At 44.5% G+C, this 18,214-nt stretch overlaps 1 protein-coding gene across 4 annotated transcripts in view; it reads right to left on the bottom strand.

The window, feature by feature from the left end:
- The window catches only part of DHRS9 (dehydrogenase/reductase 9), a 30,880-nt gene extending 13,847 nt beyond the window's left edge, over positions 1-17,033 (bottom strand). Inside the window, exons 1-6 of one of the 4 annotated variants that reach the window (XM_075933565.1) lie at positions 16,744-17,033; positions 16,103-16,152; positions 13,466-13,814; positions 9,796-10,054; positions 4,877-5,040; positions 566-3,854 (exon numbers count right to left, since the gene is read on the bottom strand). In XM_075933565.1, coding sequence (XP_075789680.1) covers positions 3,628-3,854; positions 4,877-5,040; positions 9,796-10,054; positions 13,466-13,790 — 975 coding nt within the window. In that variant the 5' untranslated portion in view covers positions 13,791-13,814; positions 16,103-16,152; positions 16,744-17,033 and the 3' untranslated portion in view covers positions 566-3,627. Of the gene's footprint in view, positions 1-565; positions 3,855-4,876; positions 5,041-9,795; positions 10,055-13,465; positions 13,815-16,102; positions 16,153-16,350; positions 16,698-16,725 lie in introns of those variants that run through there. The other 3 variants (XM_075933566.1, XM_025177810.2, XM_014579872.3) reach the window with 3 other exon arrangements.
- Positions 17,034-18,214: the final 1,181 nt, after the last annotated feature.

Raw genomic sequence — 18,214 nt, 5'->3', positions numbered from 1 at the left:
AGGAGACGGAGTTACCCTGCAGATTTCCAGTACTCTGGTTGACACAGCTCCATCTTGTTACTGATCAAGGTTAATATTTCTCATTCCCATTTTCATCTGCTGAGTGACTAACAGACCATTCATGGCTGTGCATTTTATGATCAGGGAGGCAGAACGGATCCACTCTCTGCGGACTGGCCAATGTCACCAAGCTTTCTGCTTTGAAAGGTCAGAGAGGTTACAAGAGCACAGGGTAGGTCTACATAGCAAAACAACATGGCTACGTCTACACTAGCAGCTTCTTGCACAAGAACTGTTTTGCGGAAGAGTTCTTATGCAAAAAGTCTTCCACAAGAACACGTCTACACTGGCACGTGCTTTTGCGCAAGAGATGTGCTTTTGTGCAAGAGCTACTGCAGTGTGGACGCTCTCTTGCGCAAGAAAGCTCTGATGGCCATTTTAGCATGAGAGGTCTTATTCCTCATGGGGAGAGGAATAACTCTTCCAGAAGTCCTGTTTTCCAGTGATAGAAATGTAGCCGTGTTAGTCTGGTGTAGCAGAAACAAAATACAGGACTATGTAGCACTTTAAAGACTAACAAGATGGTTTATTAGGTGATGAGCTTTCGTGGGCCAGACCCACTTCCTCAGATCAAATAGTGTAAGAAATTTGTCACAACCATATATACCAAAGGATACAATTTAAAAAAATGAACACATATGAAAAAGACAAATCAAATTTCAGAACAGAAGGGGGATGGGAGGGAGGGAAGGTAAATGTGAGCTAATGATATTAGAGGTGATAATTGGGGAAGCTATCTTTGTAATGGGTAAGATAATTAGAATGTTTATTCAGACTCAGGTGTAAAGTGTTGAATTTAAGCATGAATAACAGTTCAGAGGATTCTCTTTCAAGTGCAGTCTTAAAAGGCTTTTGAAGCAGGATGCAGGTAATTAAGTCATTCAGACAATGTCCTTTCTGGTTGAAATGGCAAGAAACTGTTTTTTCTTTGTGATCCTGTCTAATATCTGTTTTGTGGGCATTGATCCTTTGGCGAAATGTCTGAGACGTTTGTCCAATGTACATAGCAGACGGACACTTTCGGCACATGATAGCATAAATTATATTTCTGGATGCGCAGGAATATGTGTTCTTGATCTTATAACTCACTGTTTTCCGACGCTGTACTGTAAATTTACTTGCGCAAGAATGTGCATGCAGTGTAGACACCAGGCAAGTTTTTGCGCAAGAACAGCTGTTCTTGTGCAAGAAGCTGCCAGTGTAGATGTATCCCACCTGTGTCTGGCCCATGTGAGCTGATGGGACCTGGGCTGCTGGGCTATTAAAGTGAAGTGTTGTTGTCTGTGGTCAGGATGGAGGCCTCAGGTCCCAGAGCCCAGGATCCAAGCTGATCCCAGCCATCTACCTTGCAACTTTATAGCCTTGCAGCCCAAGGTGCACAAGCCAGAGGCAGCTGACATAGGTGTTTTATTGCGATATTGACGTGTGGCTCTTTCTGTGCTGTAACTATTTGAAGAGTATCTGTGTGGAATCACATTTCTGAATTTGGTCCATGACAAAAGGAAATATATTTAGTTGTGTCTGAGGCAAATGTTCTGCAGCTGTAATTCACAGCCACTGGGAGAGGCAGTTTCTATATAATTTCAAAGGGAGGCTCATTTTAACATGTTTCAGATTCTTGGTGAGTTACCTACATGGGAGGAGACAGACTTTCTGGAAAATAAGGCTGAGTCCTAAATAGATTGAAGGTGGGGAAATGGAATGATGAAAATATATGGCGTTCAGATACAAGAAAACACACGAGCTAGACTGATGCCCTCATTTATGTCAAACAGAGCTTTAATCCTTGATTAGTGGGCATAATTACTCCACCTTCATGGAATAGTGTTCCCTTTAATTTTTTCCATCCATGTGTGTAATAAATGTTGCTATATGCATCCAGGCATTTGTGGATGTGCACCATCAGTAGAAACACATGGTGCTAGCTGTGGGCGCTATGGGTGCTCTGCTAATCAGCCAAGTGAAATTTGAATCTGGCCTGAGTAGCCACCCAAGCACTCAGCTTACAGGGAACACTGCTGAGGAGTTCCTCCTGCTGACATAGCACTGGTGTGGACAGCACTTAATTGCTGTAACTTGCATCATTCAGAGGATGGCTTTTTCACACCCCTCAGTGATGTAAGTTATATTGACCTAAGTGGTAATGTAGGCCTCCTTCAGTAAATAAAATGCTTTCCTATAATGTCTGGAAATAGAATTCAAGTCTCCTAGGTGATATGAATCTTAAGGTCTCCATTCAGATGTGTACAAGAGACACGTAAACACAGTCTTGTGCTCTCAGTTCTGCAGAGGCCAAAAATGAGCTTAACTTAAGGATTGATTGATCTCGAGCTTCAAAAACTAGCTGCTCCTCCAGTCCTAAACTAAGATTATTGGGTGGCAGCCTGTCGATGCTCATCCTGCAGCTCTCTGACTTATGATTTAAATCAAAATTGTTTGCTTTTCCGCCACTCTGTCCCATTGCCTTCAGGAGACAAATATTTTAATGAACTATTTATTAATACTGCAGAAAGAATAGCGAATCCACAGGCATATGTACAGCACACCTCAAACCTGGTCTTATAGGAAATAACCCACATGCAATTCTGTTCATGCAAAATAAGAATTAACTCCCACACCGACAACTAAATACAAGTGTCAGCCAAAAAGCAGAGTGAGACCTTGCGAGCTCCAGAGATGTTTAACTGAAAACCAGCAATGTTTAGACAGGCACTGGATGGCTTAATGTTTAGCCAAGTCATGTCACAACAAACTCACCAGTGCTTGGTTTTGACATTGGTCAGTTTTCCATCCAGTGAGAAACCACTTCCTGGGCAAACCATTCAACAGTTGAGTTTAGGTAAGTTTTGTGCCTAATTCCAATGGAGCTCAATCACGCAAAATACTGAGGAGCTCCTCCTGTCATGTACTATGTACCCTCATTTCCCAGGTACTATAACACAAGTTAAAGCCCCCTTGAAGGAGTCACTCCCTCAGCACTTTGCAAAACCAAGGTTGTTGTCTCTTGGCTTGGAAGTAAGGCAATCATTTTTCAAAAGGCCTACATTTTTCAAAAGTTACAGGGCTGAAGTTGAATGAGGTGCTCAGCATTGACTGCAAATGTGGCATCTTTAAGATTTCATAAGGTGAGCATCCAAAAATTGAGCCATCCTCCCTCCCCCATTACTGCTCATTTTTTAACTCTCTAGTTCCTACTTTCCAGAATAAAGAAAAATCCTACAGGAAATACTGTTTTTAGTCGGTGGTTTTGGTATTATTCATAACACTTTATGCGCCTAAAGCTAGATGATAAATGCAGGATCAGTCACTTCTTTGCAACATTTCTATTTTTCTTTGATTCTTTAATAAATGTGGCCTGGCTTTTACATAAGATTGCAAATTCAGCTATAATCTGTATCGCAGTTTTGAGCGCTAGGAACTCTAAAAGCTGTTAGAAATATCAAAAACTTGGTGTCAGGCTCAGTTGGATCAGCAGGGACAGAGCTAAAATAAAGGGCTGGTTCTTGTTGACTCAGCCAGCTGGGCCATCCCCATTTGAATGGGAAAGTATAAATACAACAGGAGAATTCACCCTGCAGTTGGGTCAGCAAGCTCTGTTTTGTTTCTCAGGAGTATAAAGTCCTGTATTGCTGTGGGCATGTTTGAAAGGGGGATCCAAAGAACCTTGGCATCCCAGCCAGCAGTGTAACGTGAGTGAGGATGAATGCTCGTTAGAGCATGCTCCATGCATTTCACAGCCAGCGAGAGGTCTGTGTTCTGAAATATCTGAGTCAGCTTTTCTTTCTTTGCAGCATCTGCACAAAAAAAAAAAAAAAAAAAAAAAATCAAAGGCTTCATTTGAGTGATAGGCCCTAGAAAGGAAAACTACTTCTATCCTATTTCCTCAAAATGCATTTGTGATGGTTACTTCAGTTTTCAGTTCTGTCATGGCCGAGCCAAATGGCATTTTCTGTTTTCCCCAGGACAAGGGGGAAAATCGGTCCACCTTACAGGCCGAGTTGGGCCATCTTTACTCAAGCTGAGCTGTCATTTGCTCTCTGGATAATCCTATTGATTTCATCTGTAGCGTAAGCCACGACTTAACTTGAGTAAAGGGCGCAGAATCTGGCTCATGCTGTCTGAGGAAAATCAATTAATCATTTCCTCAGAAGACAGAAGATACAGGAGTAGAACTGAAGGGGAGATAGACGTTCCTGGTGCCAGGTGCAGTGGTCATGTAAATAGGCACAGCTTCACTGACTACAGAGGAGTCACATGTGGGAAAAGATACAAAAGGCAACTATAGAGAAAGGAACTGGGGGAGGAAGGTGTAGGGAAGTTGCAAAGGTCATTGGATGAGCAGATCCCATTTTGAGCTATATTCAGCCATAATCTGTCAGAAGAGCTGGTCCTGCAGTGAGCTTTGTGCAGATGCAGTGAACTGTCCATGCAGAGCCTATTGCCAGAATGCCATTTAAATTACCCCAAACTGGTAGCAGTGGGAGAAACACCCCTCCCCCTCTCATTGGTTTTGGCTTACATCTTTGGGTCAAACGTGTGCATATTTGCAGGCTTGTTTGTTTAAGGGTCACATGCCACGCAACATTCAAAACTCAGATGAAAGCATAAGGAAGTACAGGCAGGGGGAACCAAATAATGGTTATTTTGTGCATAGTCATATTCTATGATATCTAGCATTGTAAGCTTACATTGATACATGACATGCCAGAAGAAAGATGTGCCCTGTAAATCAGAAAAGTCTGGGCCATTTTCTAGAGACCTTGAAACTGCACATGCCCTGATCCCTTCAATACAAAATAATCAGGCAATGTCTTACCTTTCTGTATATACCCCTCTCCATATTGTTTTCTTATGGCTGGAGGAAGTTGTTTCCAAATGGTCTCCCTTTCTTGGATGATCTTTTTTCGATTGGATAATCCAGTTTTGAACAGCCCAGGTTCAATGCAAGAAACCTTAACTCCGAAAGCTTTCATGTCCCGTCTGCAGAAACAGCCATTTAAGGATGTCATTGCTACTTGAAAAAAACAACTCTTAAAAAACAACAAATAGTATCACAGCACTTCAGAGACTTAGGCACTGCAAGACTATTTGTCGTTTTTTTGAAGTTTTTCCAGTTACAGACTAACACGGCTACCCCTCTGACACTGTTGCTGCTTGAGACAGCATTTAATAACTGAGGGTACGTCTACACTACAGCGCTAATTCAAACTAACTTAGTTCAAATTAGTTAATTCGAACTAAGCTAATTCGAACTAACGCATCTAGAACTAAAAACTAGTTCGAATTAGCGTTTTGCTAATTCGAACTAGCGCGTCCACATTAAGTGGACCCTGGATCGGGGTTAAGGATGGCCGGAAGCAGTGCCGGCAGGGCATCAGAGGAGGACTTAGAGCGTGGAGATGCTGTCTCAGGCTAGCCGAAGGCTGTGCTTAAAGGGTCCTGACCCCCACCCCAGACAGACAGTTCTCAGGGGTGCCCCGCTTGCAAAGCAGTCCTGGCTTGGAGTGCCCTGAGTGCCCACACTGGGCACATCACAGCACTCGGCCATCAGCCCGGCTGCACTTGCCGCAGGCTGCCATCTGAGGAGAGGGAGCAATTGGGGGGCTGCAGGAGAGCTTCCACCCCCAGAAGCCCGCATAGCCAGCCCAGTCCTCCCCATCGGGGGCTCATGCCCCATTCCTCCCTCACCTCCTTCCACTTACCCTTCCCTAGCCCCTCTTCTTGATGTACAAAATAAAGATAACGTGTCTTCCAAAATGGAATCTGTCTTTATTGAACAAAACTGGGGGAGACTGGGAAAAGGAGGTGAGAGAGAGGAAGAGAGGGTATGTCTACACTACCCCCTAGTACGAACTAGGGGGGTAATGTATGCATACCGAACTTGCTAATGAAGCCCGGGATTTGAATTTCCTGGGCTTCATTAGCATAAAGCCGGCGCCGCCATTTTTAAAAGCCGGCTTTATGCTAATGAAGCCCGGGAAATTCAAATCCCGGGCTTCATTAGCAAGTTCGGTATGCATACATTACCCCCCTAGTTCGAACTAGGGGGGTAGTGTAGACATACCCAGAGAGGCTGGGAGAGGGGAGGGCAACTAAAATGATCAGGGGTTGGGAACAGGTCCCATATGAAGAGAGGCTAAAGAGACTGGGACTTTTCAGCTTAGAAAAGAGGAGATGGAGGGGGGACAGGATAGAGGTCTCTAAAAGCAGGAGTTGGCTGGAGACAGTGCATACAGAAAAGTTCTTCATTAGTTCCCATAAAGAAGGACTAGAGGACACCAAAGGAAAGGAATGGGTATCAGGCTTCAAACTAGTAACAGAAAGTTGTTCTTCACAAAGCAAAGAGTCAACCTGTGGAACTCCTTGCTGCAGGAGGCCATGAAGGCTAGAACTGGAACAGAGTTTAAAGGGAAGTGAGATCAAGTCATGGAGGTTGGGTCCATGGAGTGGTATTAGCCAGGGGGCAGGAGTGGTGTCCCTGCCCAAGGTTTGTGGAAGGCTGGAGAGGGATGGCACGAGACAAATGGCTTGGTCACTGTCTTTGGTCCATCCCTTCCAGGGTCCCTAGGGTTGGCCGCTGTCAGCAGACAGGCTACTGGGCTAGATGGACCTTTGGTCTGACCCAGTATGGCCATTCTAAGCTCAGGGCTCAGGGTCGGGGGTCTCAGTGGACCCCCTTGATTCTCTTGCACACCTGCTCCTGGGTGGTCAGGCTGGTTCGAGCTATCCTGCCCAAGCCGGCCACTTTCCTGTGCCTAGTGCGGAGGTCGTAGACGAGGTCCACGATGTCTGCACTAGCCCAGGCGGGTGCCCGCCTCTTGCGGTCCTGGGCAAGCTCCCGGGAGCTGCCAGCCTGGTCCCGGGAAGAGGGGGAGGGCTGGGGGGCATCGGGTGGGTGGCTTGAGCTGTGCCAGGTGCAGGGTCTGCTGGCTGGGTGCTGGCAGGCTTGCACATGGCACGGGCACCGTAGCCAGCCCGTGCCCCTTTAAGGGGTCCGGGGCCAAGAGGGGGGCAGTAGAGTTTCCCTGGTGTTGGCCAGAGTGGCCACCATGGAAACCTGGGGAGGGCTAGCCTCCCACTAGTTCGAATTAAGGGGCTACACACCCCTTAATTCGAACTAGCTAGTTCGAACTAGGCTTAATCCTCGTGGAATGAGGATTACCTAGTTCGAACTAAGCGCTCTGTTAGTTCGAATTAAATTCGAACTAACGGAGCGCTAGTGTAGCGCCTATGAAAGTTAGTTCGAACTAACTTTGTAGTGTAGACATACCCTGATGTATTTATATCTGCACTAATGTTTTCTCTCTGTCTGTGTAGTTCACTGTGCATATTGGGAAGGCCAAGATCTAACTGTAAGTAAGTGTTATGTAAAGATGGGCTAAGGTGGAGAGGGCTCTTGGAAGTGACCACAATTTTTATTTATGTCAAGTCCTTTGCACTGATACACAAAGGAGCAGAAAAAATGAACAAGGATACACACACACACACACACACACACACACACACACACACACACACACACACACACACTTTACATGGCAAAAGTTGCCTTTTAGTTTTAAATAAAAATATAGGTCAGTGCTTCTTTTATCTGAGTTGTTTCATCCATTCATAAGATTGTCTGTGAATTACATGAAGTTCTGTTCTTAGGCTAGGTATACTGGAATGTCTTGTTTGAAAAAGAACCACAAAAAACTGCTAACCCCCTTCAAAAAAGCCCCACCTTCAAAAAAACAGGGTTAATGACTCAGATAAGCATATGTGCTTTGTTTAAGTGGCTTGGGGAAAAAAGGAATAGTTGCAGTCTGTGTTAGGATGACTTTAATCATAACACACAAACATCTGGCAGTTGGTTCCTCAGGATCGTGCTTCTGGGGCGACCTACACTTTGTGACCTTGCATTTTAAATTATGCCAGTTGCAGTGTATACTACAATTGTCTAGACTCAGAGTAAATGAGAATCAGATTCAATAAGGTCTCTTAATTCTTAGTTAGACTCCCCAACTAGCATTACATGACAGGGTATGTCTACACTACCCTGCTAGTTCGAACTAGCGGGGGTAATGTAGTCATCCACACTTGCAAATGAAGCCTGGGATTTGAATTTCCCGGGTTTCATTTGCATGATGCCGGCCAGCGCCATTTTTAAATGCCGGCTAGTTCGGACTCCGTGCCGCGCGGCTACACGTGGCACGGACTAGCTAGTTCGGATTAGGCTTCTAATCCGAACTAGCTGTACGCCTCATGGAACGAGGTGTACAGCTAATTCGGATTAGGAAGCCTAATCCGAACTAGCTAGTCCGTGCCACGTGTAGCCGCATGGCACGGAGTCCGAACTAGCCGGCATTTAAAAATGGCGCCGGCCGGCTTCATGCAAATGATGCCTGGGAAATTCAAATCCCGGGCTTCACTTGCAAGTGCGGATGACTACATTACCCCCGCTAGTTCGAACTAGCGGGGTAGTGTAGACATACCCACAGTCATAGAATCATAGGGTAGGAAGAGACCACAGGAGGTCGAGTCCAACCCCTTACCCAAAGCAAGACCAACCCCATCTAAATCATCCCAGCCAGGGCTTTGTCAAAGACCTCCCGGGATGGAGATTCCAACACCTTCTTGGGTAACCCATCCAGTGCTTCACCACCCTCCAAGTAAAATTATTTTTCCTAATATCCAACCTAGACATTCCCCACTACAATTTGAGACCATTGCTCCTCGTTCTGATCTCTTACTACTGAGAACAGCCTAACTCCATCCTCTTTGGATGCCCCCTTCAGGTAGTTGAAGGCTGCCATCAAATCCCCCCTCATTCTTTTCTTTCGTGGCTAAGCCCAAATCCCTCAGCCTCTCCTCATAGGTCATGTGCTCCAGCCCCTAATCTGTTTTGTTGCCCTCCACTGGACTTTCTCCATTGTGTCCAAATCCTTTCTGTAACTGGGGGTCCAAAACTGGATGCAGTACTCCAGATGTGGCCACACCAGTGCCAAATAAAGGAGAATAATCACTCCTCTAGATCTGCTGGCAATGCTCCTCCTAATGCACCCTAATATGCTATTAGCCTTCTTGGCTACAACGGCACACCCTTGACTCATATTCAGCTTCTCATCCACTGTAATCCCCAGGTCCCTTTCTGCCAAACAGCTGCTTAGTCAGTCAGTCCCCAGCCTGTAGCAGTGCTTGGGATTCTTCCATCTCAAGTGTAGGACTCTGCATTGCTCTTTGTTGAACCTCATCAGATTTCTTTTGGCCCAATCCTCCAATTTGTCTAGGTCACTCTGGACCATATTCCTGCCCTCCAGCATATCTACCTCTCCCCCTAGCTTAGTGTCATCTGTGAACTTGCTGAGGGTGCGATCTAAGTCCTCATCCAGGTCATTAATAAAGATGTTGAAAAAAACTGGCCCTAGAATTGACCCTTGGGGAGCTCTGCTTGATACCCACTGCCAGGCGGACATCAAGCTGTTGATCACTACCTGTTGAGCTCGACAATCTAGCCAGCTTTCTATCCACCTTTCAGTCCATTTATCCAATCCATACTTCCTTAAAGTGCTGGCAACAATACTGTGGGAGACCGTATCAAAAGCTTTGCTAAAGTCAAGGTAAATCGTGTCCACTGCTTTCCCCATAGCCACAGATCAGTTAGCCCAGTCACCCTCTTTTGGGTGCTAGCGTACCCTCAAGACTCTCAACATTATAAAAAAAAATATTATTTCCTCAGAATTAACATTACTGTACCTTAAACTGTCATTAAATCCTTCCACCCCAAACTTGGAAGGACAATAGCCCCCACCCCATACTGCCAGGCGGCCTCCAGTGCTGGATATATTTACTAGTCTCCCTCTGGCCATTTTTACCAAAGGAAGCAAATGTAGCGTAACATTTATCAGGCCAATTAAATTAACTTCAATCGGTGCTCTGAAGTGCTCAATAGTCAACCAGTCTGTCGGCGCTGAGGGTCCCATAATCCCTGCATTGTTGATCAGCCCCCACAGACCTGCACAGAAAAAAAATTAAAGTAGTGATTTAAGAAGCCAGTATCAACCTTTATGTAAAAAAGAGGAGTCAAACTAGCTGAGAATGCATCAAGAACAGTCTAAGAGCCAGCTGGATTACAAGATGGGCAGGACTCATCAATTAGCTACCTCTATATCTCCTGCAGCCTTTACCATCTAACCTGAAGCTTGTATTTCACCGCCATCCTTTGCAGGGCTCTTCACTACTGTGCTAACATTTTCCTTTTATGAGTTTTGAAGGTGGGTAGCTGGGAAGTATGGGAGCTTGGGACAGTTACAAGAATCTCAGTCACTGTTTATGTTCTCTTCTCATGGCTTCTCTTGTAGCCATTTCTGTATTACTAGAGCAGTTAAAGTTGAATTGCAGGACCATTTTAAGCCTCTCTTTTTTTTCGTATAGGTGCTCCATCAAGAAAATATTTATTCCCCAAAGGATCCCGCAAATCCTGGTTTCTCTTTAGTCACAGCTATGCTGTATCTAGTATGATGAAGTGCCTCCTGCCAAAGGTGGCAGTATTAAAACTGGCATCACAGATTTTTAGTTCTAGGAGTTATTGGCCCATTTGCCATCTGCAGCTAAGTGCTTCCTTACTGTAGCTGCCTGTATATTGAGTTTCTAAGAGCTGAGCTTAAGTTTTTCATTTCTCGTATCTTGCCCAAAAATATGCCCCAACATTCTTCTACTGTACCTGTGTGAAATTGCCAGTATTGAAGATTCCTAACTTTACAAACCCTGAACTGATCTTTTCAAACTTGGATTATTTTTTACATTTTAGTGAAGACTTTCAAACAAGACAAGTCTGAAGTTTCTTTTTTGTGTCAACTGAGTTATGTGAGTTGAAAAGTTGATTTGAGATCGAAAAGTGTATTTCTTATAACCACAAAACTCAAAAACAATTGAACTGTGATAATCCTTTAACATTCAGAAAACAGAAAAAATCGTCTTTTGTATTAAAGCAAATATAGAAAAATATCAGCCTCTAAACAATTTGTTTGAGCAAATTATAAGCAATTAAAAGGGGAGGGAAACAAAGAAGGAGGTTAGAATGGAAGTTGCATGTTGCAAGTACCAGGTTGCACTGTCCAAAGGGCCAGAAGTCTGTTTTAACTTAACTCTGAGTAGTAGCCCATTGAAATCAAAGAAATCAATCAATCAACATGAGGAATAGTATCAGAATGGTGTCCTGTGAAAGTAGCCTCTGGATAGTTAATATGGGATTGCATGTGAATTATTCATTTATTCCTGGAAAAAAAATTGATCTAGGTGATTAATATGTAAAGAAATAGTTTGTTCAATGAATATTGTCTCTTCCTGTCTGAAAATTGGAGCACTATTTTCAAAAATTCATGTATTATTCAAAATGATCTGCTAAATACATTCTATGAATAATCCTGGGTCTGCCCAGTGTTCATGAGCAGTTTGTTGTGAGTATTCAATATTCAAAATCTTACATCTGCACATAGCGCTCACGGTATATTTAAAGAGTATAAGAATGGACATATGATTCAGACCAACACTATCTAACTCAAAATCCTGTCTTCTGCCTGTGGTCAGTGCCAGTTGCTTCAGAGGAAATTCAGAACAGTTGCTTCAGAACAGGGCAATTATCAAGTGATCCAGTCCTGTCATTTATTCACAGCTTCTGGCAATCAGAGGCTTAGGAATACCTAGAGCTTGGTGTTGAATCCTTGACCCTCCTGATTGATAGACATTGATGGACCTGTTCTCCATTAAATTATCTATTTTTTAACTCAATTATACTTTTGGCCTTTATAACATATTCTGGCAAGGAGTTCCACTGGTTGATTTTGTTGTGTGAAGAAGTACTCCCTTTTGTTTCTTTAAAAAATGCTGCCTATTAATTTCATCAAGGGATTCCTTGTGTGATGTGAAGGGATAAACAACACTTCCCTATTCACTTTCTCTGCACCATTCATGACTTTATAGATTTTTCTCATATCCCTTCCCCCTTAGTTATCTCTTTTCTAAGATGTTCTGCTCCTAGACAGGGGTCTTCATTCTGCAAAGTGCAGAGCATTCTGGCATTGATCCAGCAATGCACTTAATGATGTGCTTAGCTTTAAACACATCAGCACTCCCATCAAAGTCAATGAAATTTGGTTTCCATTGTGAATATTTGTCTACTTTCCAACACCATGCTTCAGTATTCACCTAAAATCAGTATCTGCAAAAATTCCTTCTAGCGAAGTCACCCACTGGAATATTTGTGGAAAGGGATACAAAAGAGACAATCCAGCCAGACCCAAATTTAAAACAAACGTTGCAGGGGATCTATTTTTCAGTATTTATCCAAGCATGTTAAACAGTTGCAGTTCACATTGGTATAAGCTCTCCTTGGAGTTTCTCAGCTCCTGGAACTTTGGACAGAGTCTCTTAGGGTTCCTACTCTGTGGACTACAACAGCAATGGCTACAAGAGACCTCTGACACCATTTCAGTGCTCGGAGTCAGTGAGGGGGATAGTAGAACAGTTTGGCCTCAGCAAGAATTTCTAATCAGAAGGGTGCTGGATGAGCTGATATGGACCAGCAATTTACTGGCCGGCATTGCTCAGCCCTTCAGTAGGGCTATGTCCTTGACTCAGAAACAAAGAGGCCCATTTTCGTTTCAGTTTTGAGTTTGGGAGCTGAGCAAGAAGCAGAGCAGCTCAGGGGATCTTTGATTAACTTCCTCTCCCACAAGGGAGAATCTTTGAACTCCTGTGGAATCTAGCCTCATGGGTAAGGTGGTTCCAGCCCAGGAGAGACCACAGTCCAGAGTGGCAGAGGTCCAACCCTCCAAGGCCTCTCTTGCACTCCTGACCAGGATAAAAACACTTTAGGAGGACCATTTTTTAAAGTTGGCTAATAGTGCTGCAACACTCTTCTCCAAATTCATTCCCTACCTACTGCCTACCTGGGACATGCCAGTGGGGGGCTGGGAGATGTGCATGTCAAGAGGTGGGGAATTGGTTGATTTACTCATGTTTTAGTACTTCTTAGTCAACCCTAAATCTTCCCTTCCACAAAGCCTATTTTCCTGCTCCCAATAAAGTTCACTGTTTTCATATTTTGATTTTTGGGTGTGTGATTTCTGTACTGGGGTTTATGGTCAAGTATTCAATTGTTTTTCATGTGCTAGGTTTTATACTTCTTGCTAGCAATGATAGTATTAATGCTCTCCAGGGTCTGCAGCCTTGTGTCACTGGCACAGAGAGGAATCATCCTGGGTGGAGTCACAAAGCATCTCTACAAAGCACTCAGGACAAACCCCATGTGAGGAGAGGGCAGAAGTCTGTCGTTCCAAGAAGCAAACATTGAAGAGGAGATGGTATGAGCTAGACCTCAGGGGTGGGGTTACATAGGAAAGAATTCAGATTTTCTGACACTCACCTGCTGACCCCACTTCAGCTTTAATCCACTCAGCCACCTTCCTAACATTGTCTGGATTGGTCACATCCAGCAGCACCGTTTGAAGCTGCTCTGAGGTTGCTTCTTTTAAATCCAGTGCTCCTGCTTCAGTCAGACAACTGGCAAGAACTCGAAATCCTTTCTCATCAAAAGTCCTTGCTGCCAGATTTCCAAATCCTGAGTCACAGCCAGTGATGAATATGTATTTGTGTGTGAGATCTTGAATCTTCTGCCCATCTTGTGCCCTCCACCTCCACCACAAATAGAAGATAGCCAGAAAGAAGAGTACGCAGATAAACATTTCCATGAAAGACTTCTGGTCCCCTTTCTCCTGAAATAGAAAGAACCAATGAAGGGAGGCTTTCCCCCACTTTTCTTCTGAGTTCATTTAAACAGGAGAGGACACAGCTCTGTGAAGTGGCTTCCTGTGCATTCTGCAGCTGTAGGATTAGTGCTTGTATTAAAATGAGAACCAAAGCGAATATGGGAAAAAATTAAGATAAGATTCTACAGAATGAAAGGACACTTGGATGCTGCTTCCTCTTTTCATAGCCTCATCTCCAAAAAAAGATATAGTTGAGATGTAAAGGATCTAGAGCAGGGTAGCACAAATGAAGGCTGGAAAGAGAATGACGGGATTGGGCTGCACTCACCCCTGGTTTCGTACGGGTTGAACCTCTCTAATCTGCCTTCCTAGAGAGCTGCCCAGAAATCTGATGCCCTGGGCTCTTTCCTCATTTGCCTATAGCCAGAATAGCCTCTGTTGTGTGTATGCTAATCTTCATGTAAATATCTTTGGTGGAAGGAGTGCAGCCTCTTGCACTGCAAGGTGTTGCATACAAATGTTGCAGAACAGGATACATGTACGTGCTAGTTTGTGTTGCTTAATTTTGCTCTCCTCTCTGACTTCAGTTGTGGGGAGAGGATACTGAATTAGATGAACAAATGCTTGCTCCCAGTGTGGTAAAGCAGATTTCCTTTGCACGGCAGAACCCGGAGTTCTAGTATGTCAACTTATGTATACACCAAAGAATGTTGCATTTGCACTGCTTTTGTCAGAGTGGAATATTGACTCATGTAGTTCTGAACTATAATTTCTTCTGTGACCTTTATTCTGATTAAGTTCTCTGGAAAAATAATGCCGACTTATCATAGCAGATGGGTGAGGCACTGCTTGGGTGCGAAGACAGCTACATAGAGTACATACTTTAAAGCAGAGGCGAAGAATTTTTTTTCAGTCAAGGGCCACTGACCCACTGAAAAAAATCAAACAGAGCCCAAACACAAGAAAAACAAGCAACAAACAACCAAAAACCACACTCACTACCCACCTGCTCCCAAGGGAGAGTCAAAACAAAACAAAACCCCCCAAACCAAACCCCTCACTACTCATTTGCTCTCAGTGCTCTCAAGGTGGGAAGTAAAAAACCAGCAATACCCCTCACTCACACTTCACTCCATGTGAGGCTCAGGGCTTCCCCCTACAGTGAAGGGAGCTGGTGCTCACGGGCCAGCCCCACTGAGAGGGAGCGATGCCAAGACGCAGGTCTTCCAGCCCTCCATGTGGGCACTTACTGTGGACTGAATCAAATTAAGCTGGGGCTGGATGCAGACCATGAGCCATAGGTTCCCAATCCCTCCTCTAAGAGTATGTTTAGACAACAGTTAAACACCCATTGGTGGACTGCGTCAGCTGACTCAGGATTACGGGGATCAGGCTGCAGGGCTCTTTAACTCAGGTATAGATGTTATAGGGTTTGGGCTGGAAACAGGCTTTGAGCCCTTGTGAGGACCCCAGAGCCCAGGATTCTGTCTGAGCCCAGACATCTGTATTAACCGTTCCATTATGTGAGCCCTGCAAGCCTGTGCCAGCTGACACGGGCTAGCTGTGGGTGTTTAATTGCAGTGTAGACATACCCTAAGATTCTAATGGGTCTCTGCTCACCTAAGCTGTGCCTCACCCTCTCCTCTGGTACTTTTGCCTATGTTGTGGGGTTGAGGAGGCCATACCGAATATGCCATCATTGCCATCAGTAGTGTGCCAGATAAACAACCCTCAGCCAACCCTCTTTTTTTTAAAAAACAATTCTGTCATTTTGACTTTTGTCTCCAGTTTGGAATGGAAGGTTATTTTGAAATGTCAAAATTCCCTGTGAAAGGAAAATTCCATTTTTATATTGCTGTAGTCAGTACCTTTATGTTTCTCTGCAGAGTGTATTTTTATCAGTGACACCACATGAAAGTAAGCTGGCTTTGTATAAAAAGCTCCCTACCAGGCTCATGAGTTGTGATAGAACCGATGATGTTTCTGGACCATAAGCACAGACTTACACCCTTTGATTTGATGGAGTAACTCCACTACGTGCTGGTGTTAGTAGACACATTCCTTGCATGTGGGCACTCACAAGCAGGAGACAAGCGCACACAGATTTAGCCATTGTATTGTGGTTACTGAACCTAGCAGTTCAAATAGGAAAGAAAGAAACAGCACACACATATAAAAAAGAAAATTGATTCTTATCTGCACAGCCGTTTTTCACTTGCAGCAAACAGTATCTTACAGAGAGTCAACCCCCTCTCTTTCTCTAGCTTGCAAATTTTTCTTAATGCTCAACCTACTTTCTTCCGTTCTCCTTGAGGTGTTTATTCTTCTTCTCCAAAATCATGCACTGATGAAGGAAAAATGTTATAAATATGTAGCAGCATCTCACAAGACAAACATGTCATTTCCATTTTTCAAAAGTAAAACCTCAAAACAAGGAGAGAGTAAAACCTATTCTGGACAAAGTGAATACTAAATCTCTCTAGAAAATGTCCTGTGAATACCAAGAAAAAACAAACCAAGAGATATTTTTATGGTACTATACCTGAATCAGCAGGAGCTTCGAAGCACTTTCTGCACATAGCCACACTTCAAGAATCATGTATTTGTGGCAAAGTTGTGTTAATGGTGTTACTCCTAATCCAAACTGAGAGCAATTTTTTTGGAAGCATAGCAAGTAGATTAACTCTCTGCCTCTCAGTGAGCTCATATGAGAGGGAGAGAAAGAGTATCCCGTTAGCACTCAAAATTTCAAAACCATCTGAAAGTCTTTCCAACTGTAAAAGGCAAATTTATCACAGAACTGGAAATACTTACAAGTAGCTCTAAATGAATCAGATTCAGAAACATTAATTATTCCCTTATATTTCTAAGGTTCCCATGTAAAGAAAAGTTTGAGCAGACTAGATAAAATGCTTACATGAAAAATTTTACTCACGCTTGATTTAGAAGAGATTTGATCTCCAGGAGATAGTCATTGCCTTGTTTCTCTGTCGTCCCTGTGTATGTGTTTACTGTGTGAGGAAGTACTGCTGAACCAGGAAAAGACTGGTTGAATTAATTTCACAAGTCACTTGTCACAAACAGCAGCTCTTGGTCCTTAGAAAGTTAAATGAGCTTTGTTAATGTTTGTACCTTATTATTGGGTCATGATTGCTATAAGAGCCATGCTGGGTAATATATTTCACCTGTGCACTCTGAAAAGAACCAGAACTTCTCGGACAGTGTAGTGACATGGGTGGAGTAATTGCTTCAGTGGGTGGCAGCTATTTTGGTTTCAGTGGTTTTGATTTGATCCTAACAGAGCCACACATAGAACTTTCTGGGTATGTCTACACTACAAAGTTAATTCGAACTAACGTCCGTTAGTTCGAATTAACTTTGATAGGCGCTACACTAGCGCTCCGCTAGTTCGAACTTAATTCGAACTAGTGGAGCGCTTAGTTCGAACTAGGTAAACCTCATTTTACGAAGACTAAGCCTAGTTCAAACTTACTAGTTCGAATTAAGGGGTGTATAGCCCCTTAATTCGAACTAGTGGGAGGCTAGCCCTCCCCAGCTTTCCCTGGTGGCCACTCTGGCCAACACCAGGGAAACTCTATTGCCCCCCTCCCGGCCCCAGAGCCCTTAAAGGGGCACGGGCTGGCTACGGTGCCCGTGCCAGGTGCAAGCCTGCCAGCACCCAGCCAGCAGACCCTGCACCTGGCACGGCTCAAGCCAGCCACTTGATGCCCCCCAGCCCTCCCCCTCTTCCCGGGACCAGGCTGGCGGCTCCCGGGAGCTTGCCCAGGACCGCAAGAGGCGGGCACCCGACTGGTCCAGTGCAGACATCGTGGACCTCGTCCACGACCTCCGCACTAGGCACAGGAAAGCGGCTGTCTAGGGCAGGATAGCTGCCAGCCTGGCCACCCAGGAGCAGGTGTGCATGAAAATCAAGGTGATCCACTGAGACCCCCGACCCTGAGCCCTGAGCTTACAATGGCCGTACTGGGTCAGACCAAAGGTCCATCTAGTCCAGTAGCCTGTCTGCCGACAGCGGCCAACCCTAGGGACCCTGGAGGGGATGGACCAAAGACAGTGACCAAGCCATTTGTCTCGTGCCATCCCTCTCCAGCCTTCCACAAACCTTGGGCAGGGACACCACTCCTTCCCCCTGGCTCATACCACTCCATGGACCCAACCTCCATGACTTGATCTCACTTCCCTTTAAACTCTGTTCCAGTTCTACCCTTCACAGCCTCCTGCAGCAAGGAGTTCCACAGGTTGACTATTTGCTTTGTGAAGAACAACTTTCTGTTGTTAGTTTGAAGCCTGCTACCCATTCCTTTCCTTTGGTGTCCTCTAGGCCTTCTATTATGGGAACTAATGAAGAACTTTTCTGTATGCACCCTCTCCACCCCACTCATGCT

This window comes from Pelodiscus sinensis, chromosome 7 (genome assembly GCF_049634645.1).
Source record: "Pelodiscus sinensis isolate JC-2024 chromosome 7, ASM4963464v1, whole genome shotgun sequence".
Lineage (NCBI taxonomy): Eukaryota > Metazoa > Chordata > Testudines > Trionychidae > Pelodiscus > Pelodiscus sinensis.
The sequence above is the reverse complement of the archived record's forward strand: the minus strand, read 5'-3'. Positions and strand labels throughout refer to the sequence as shown.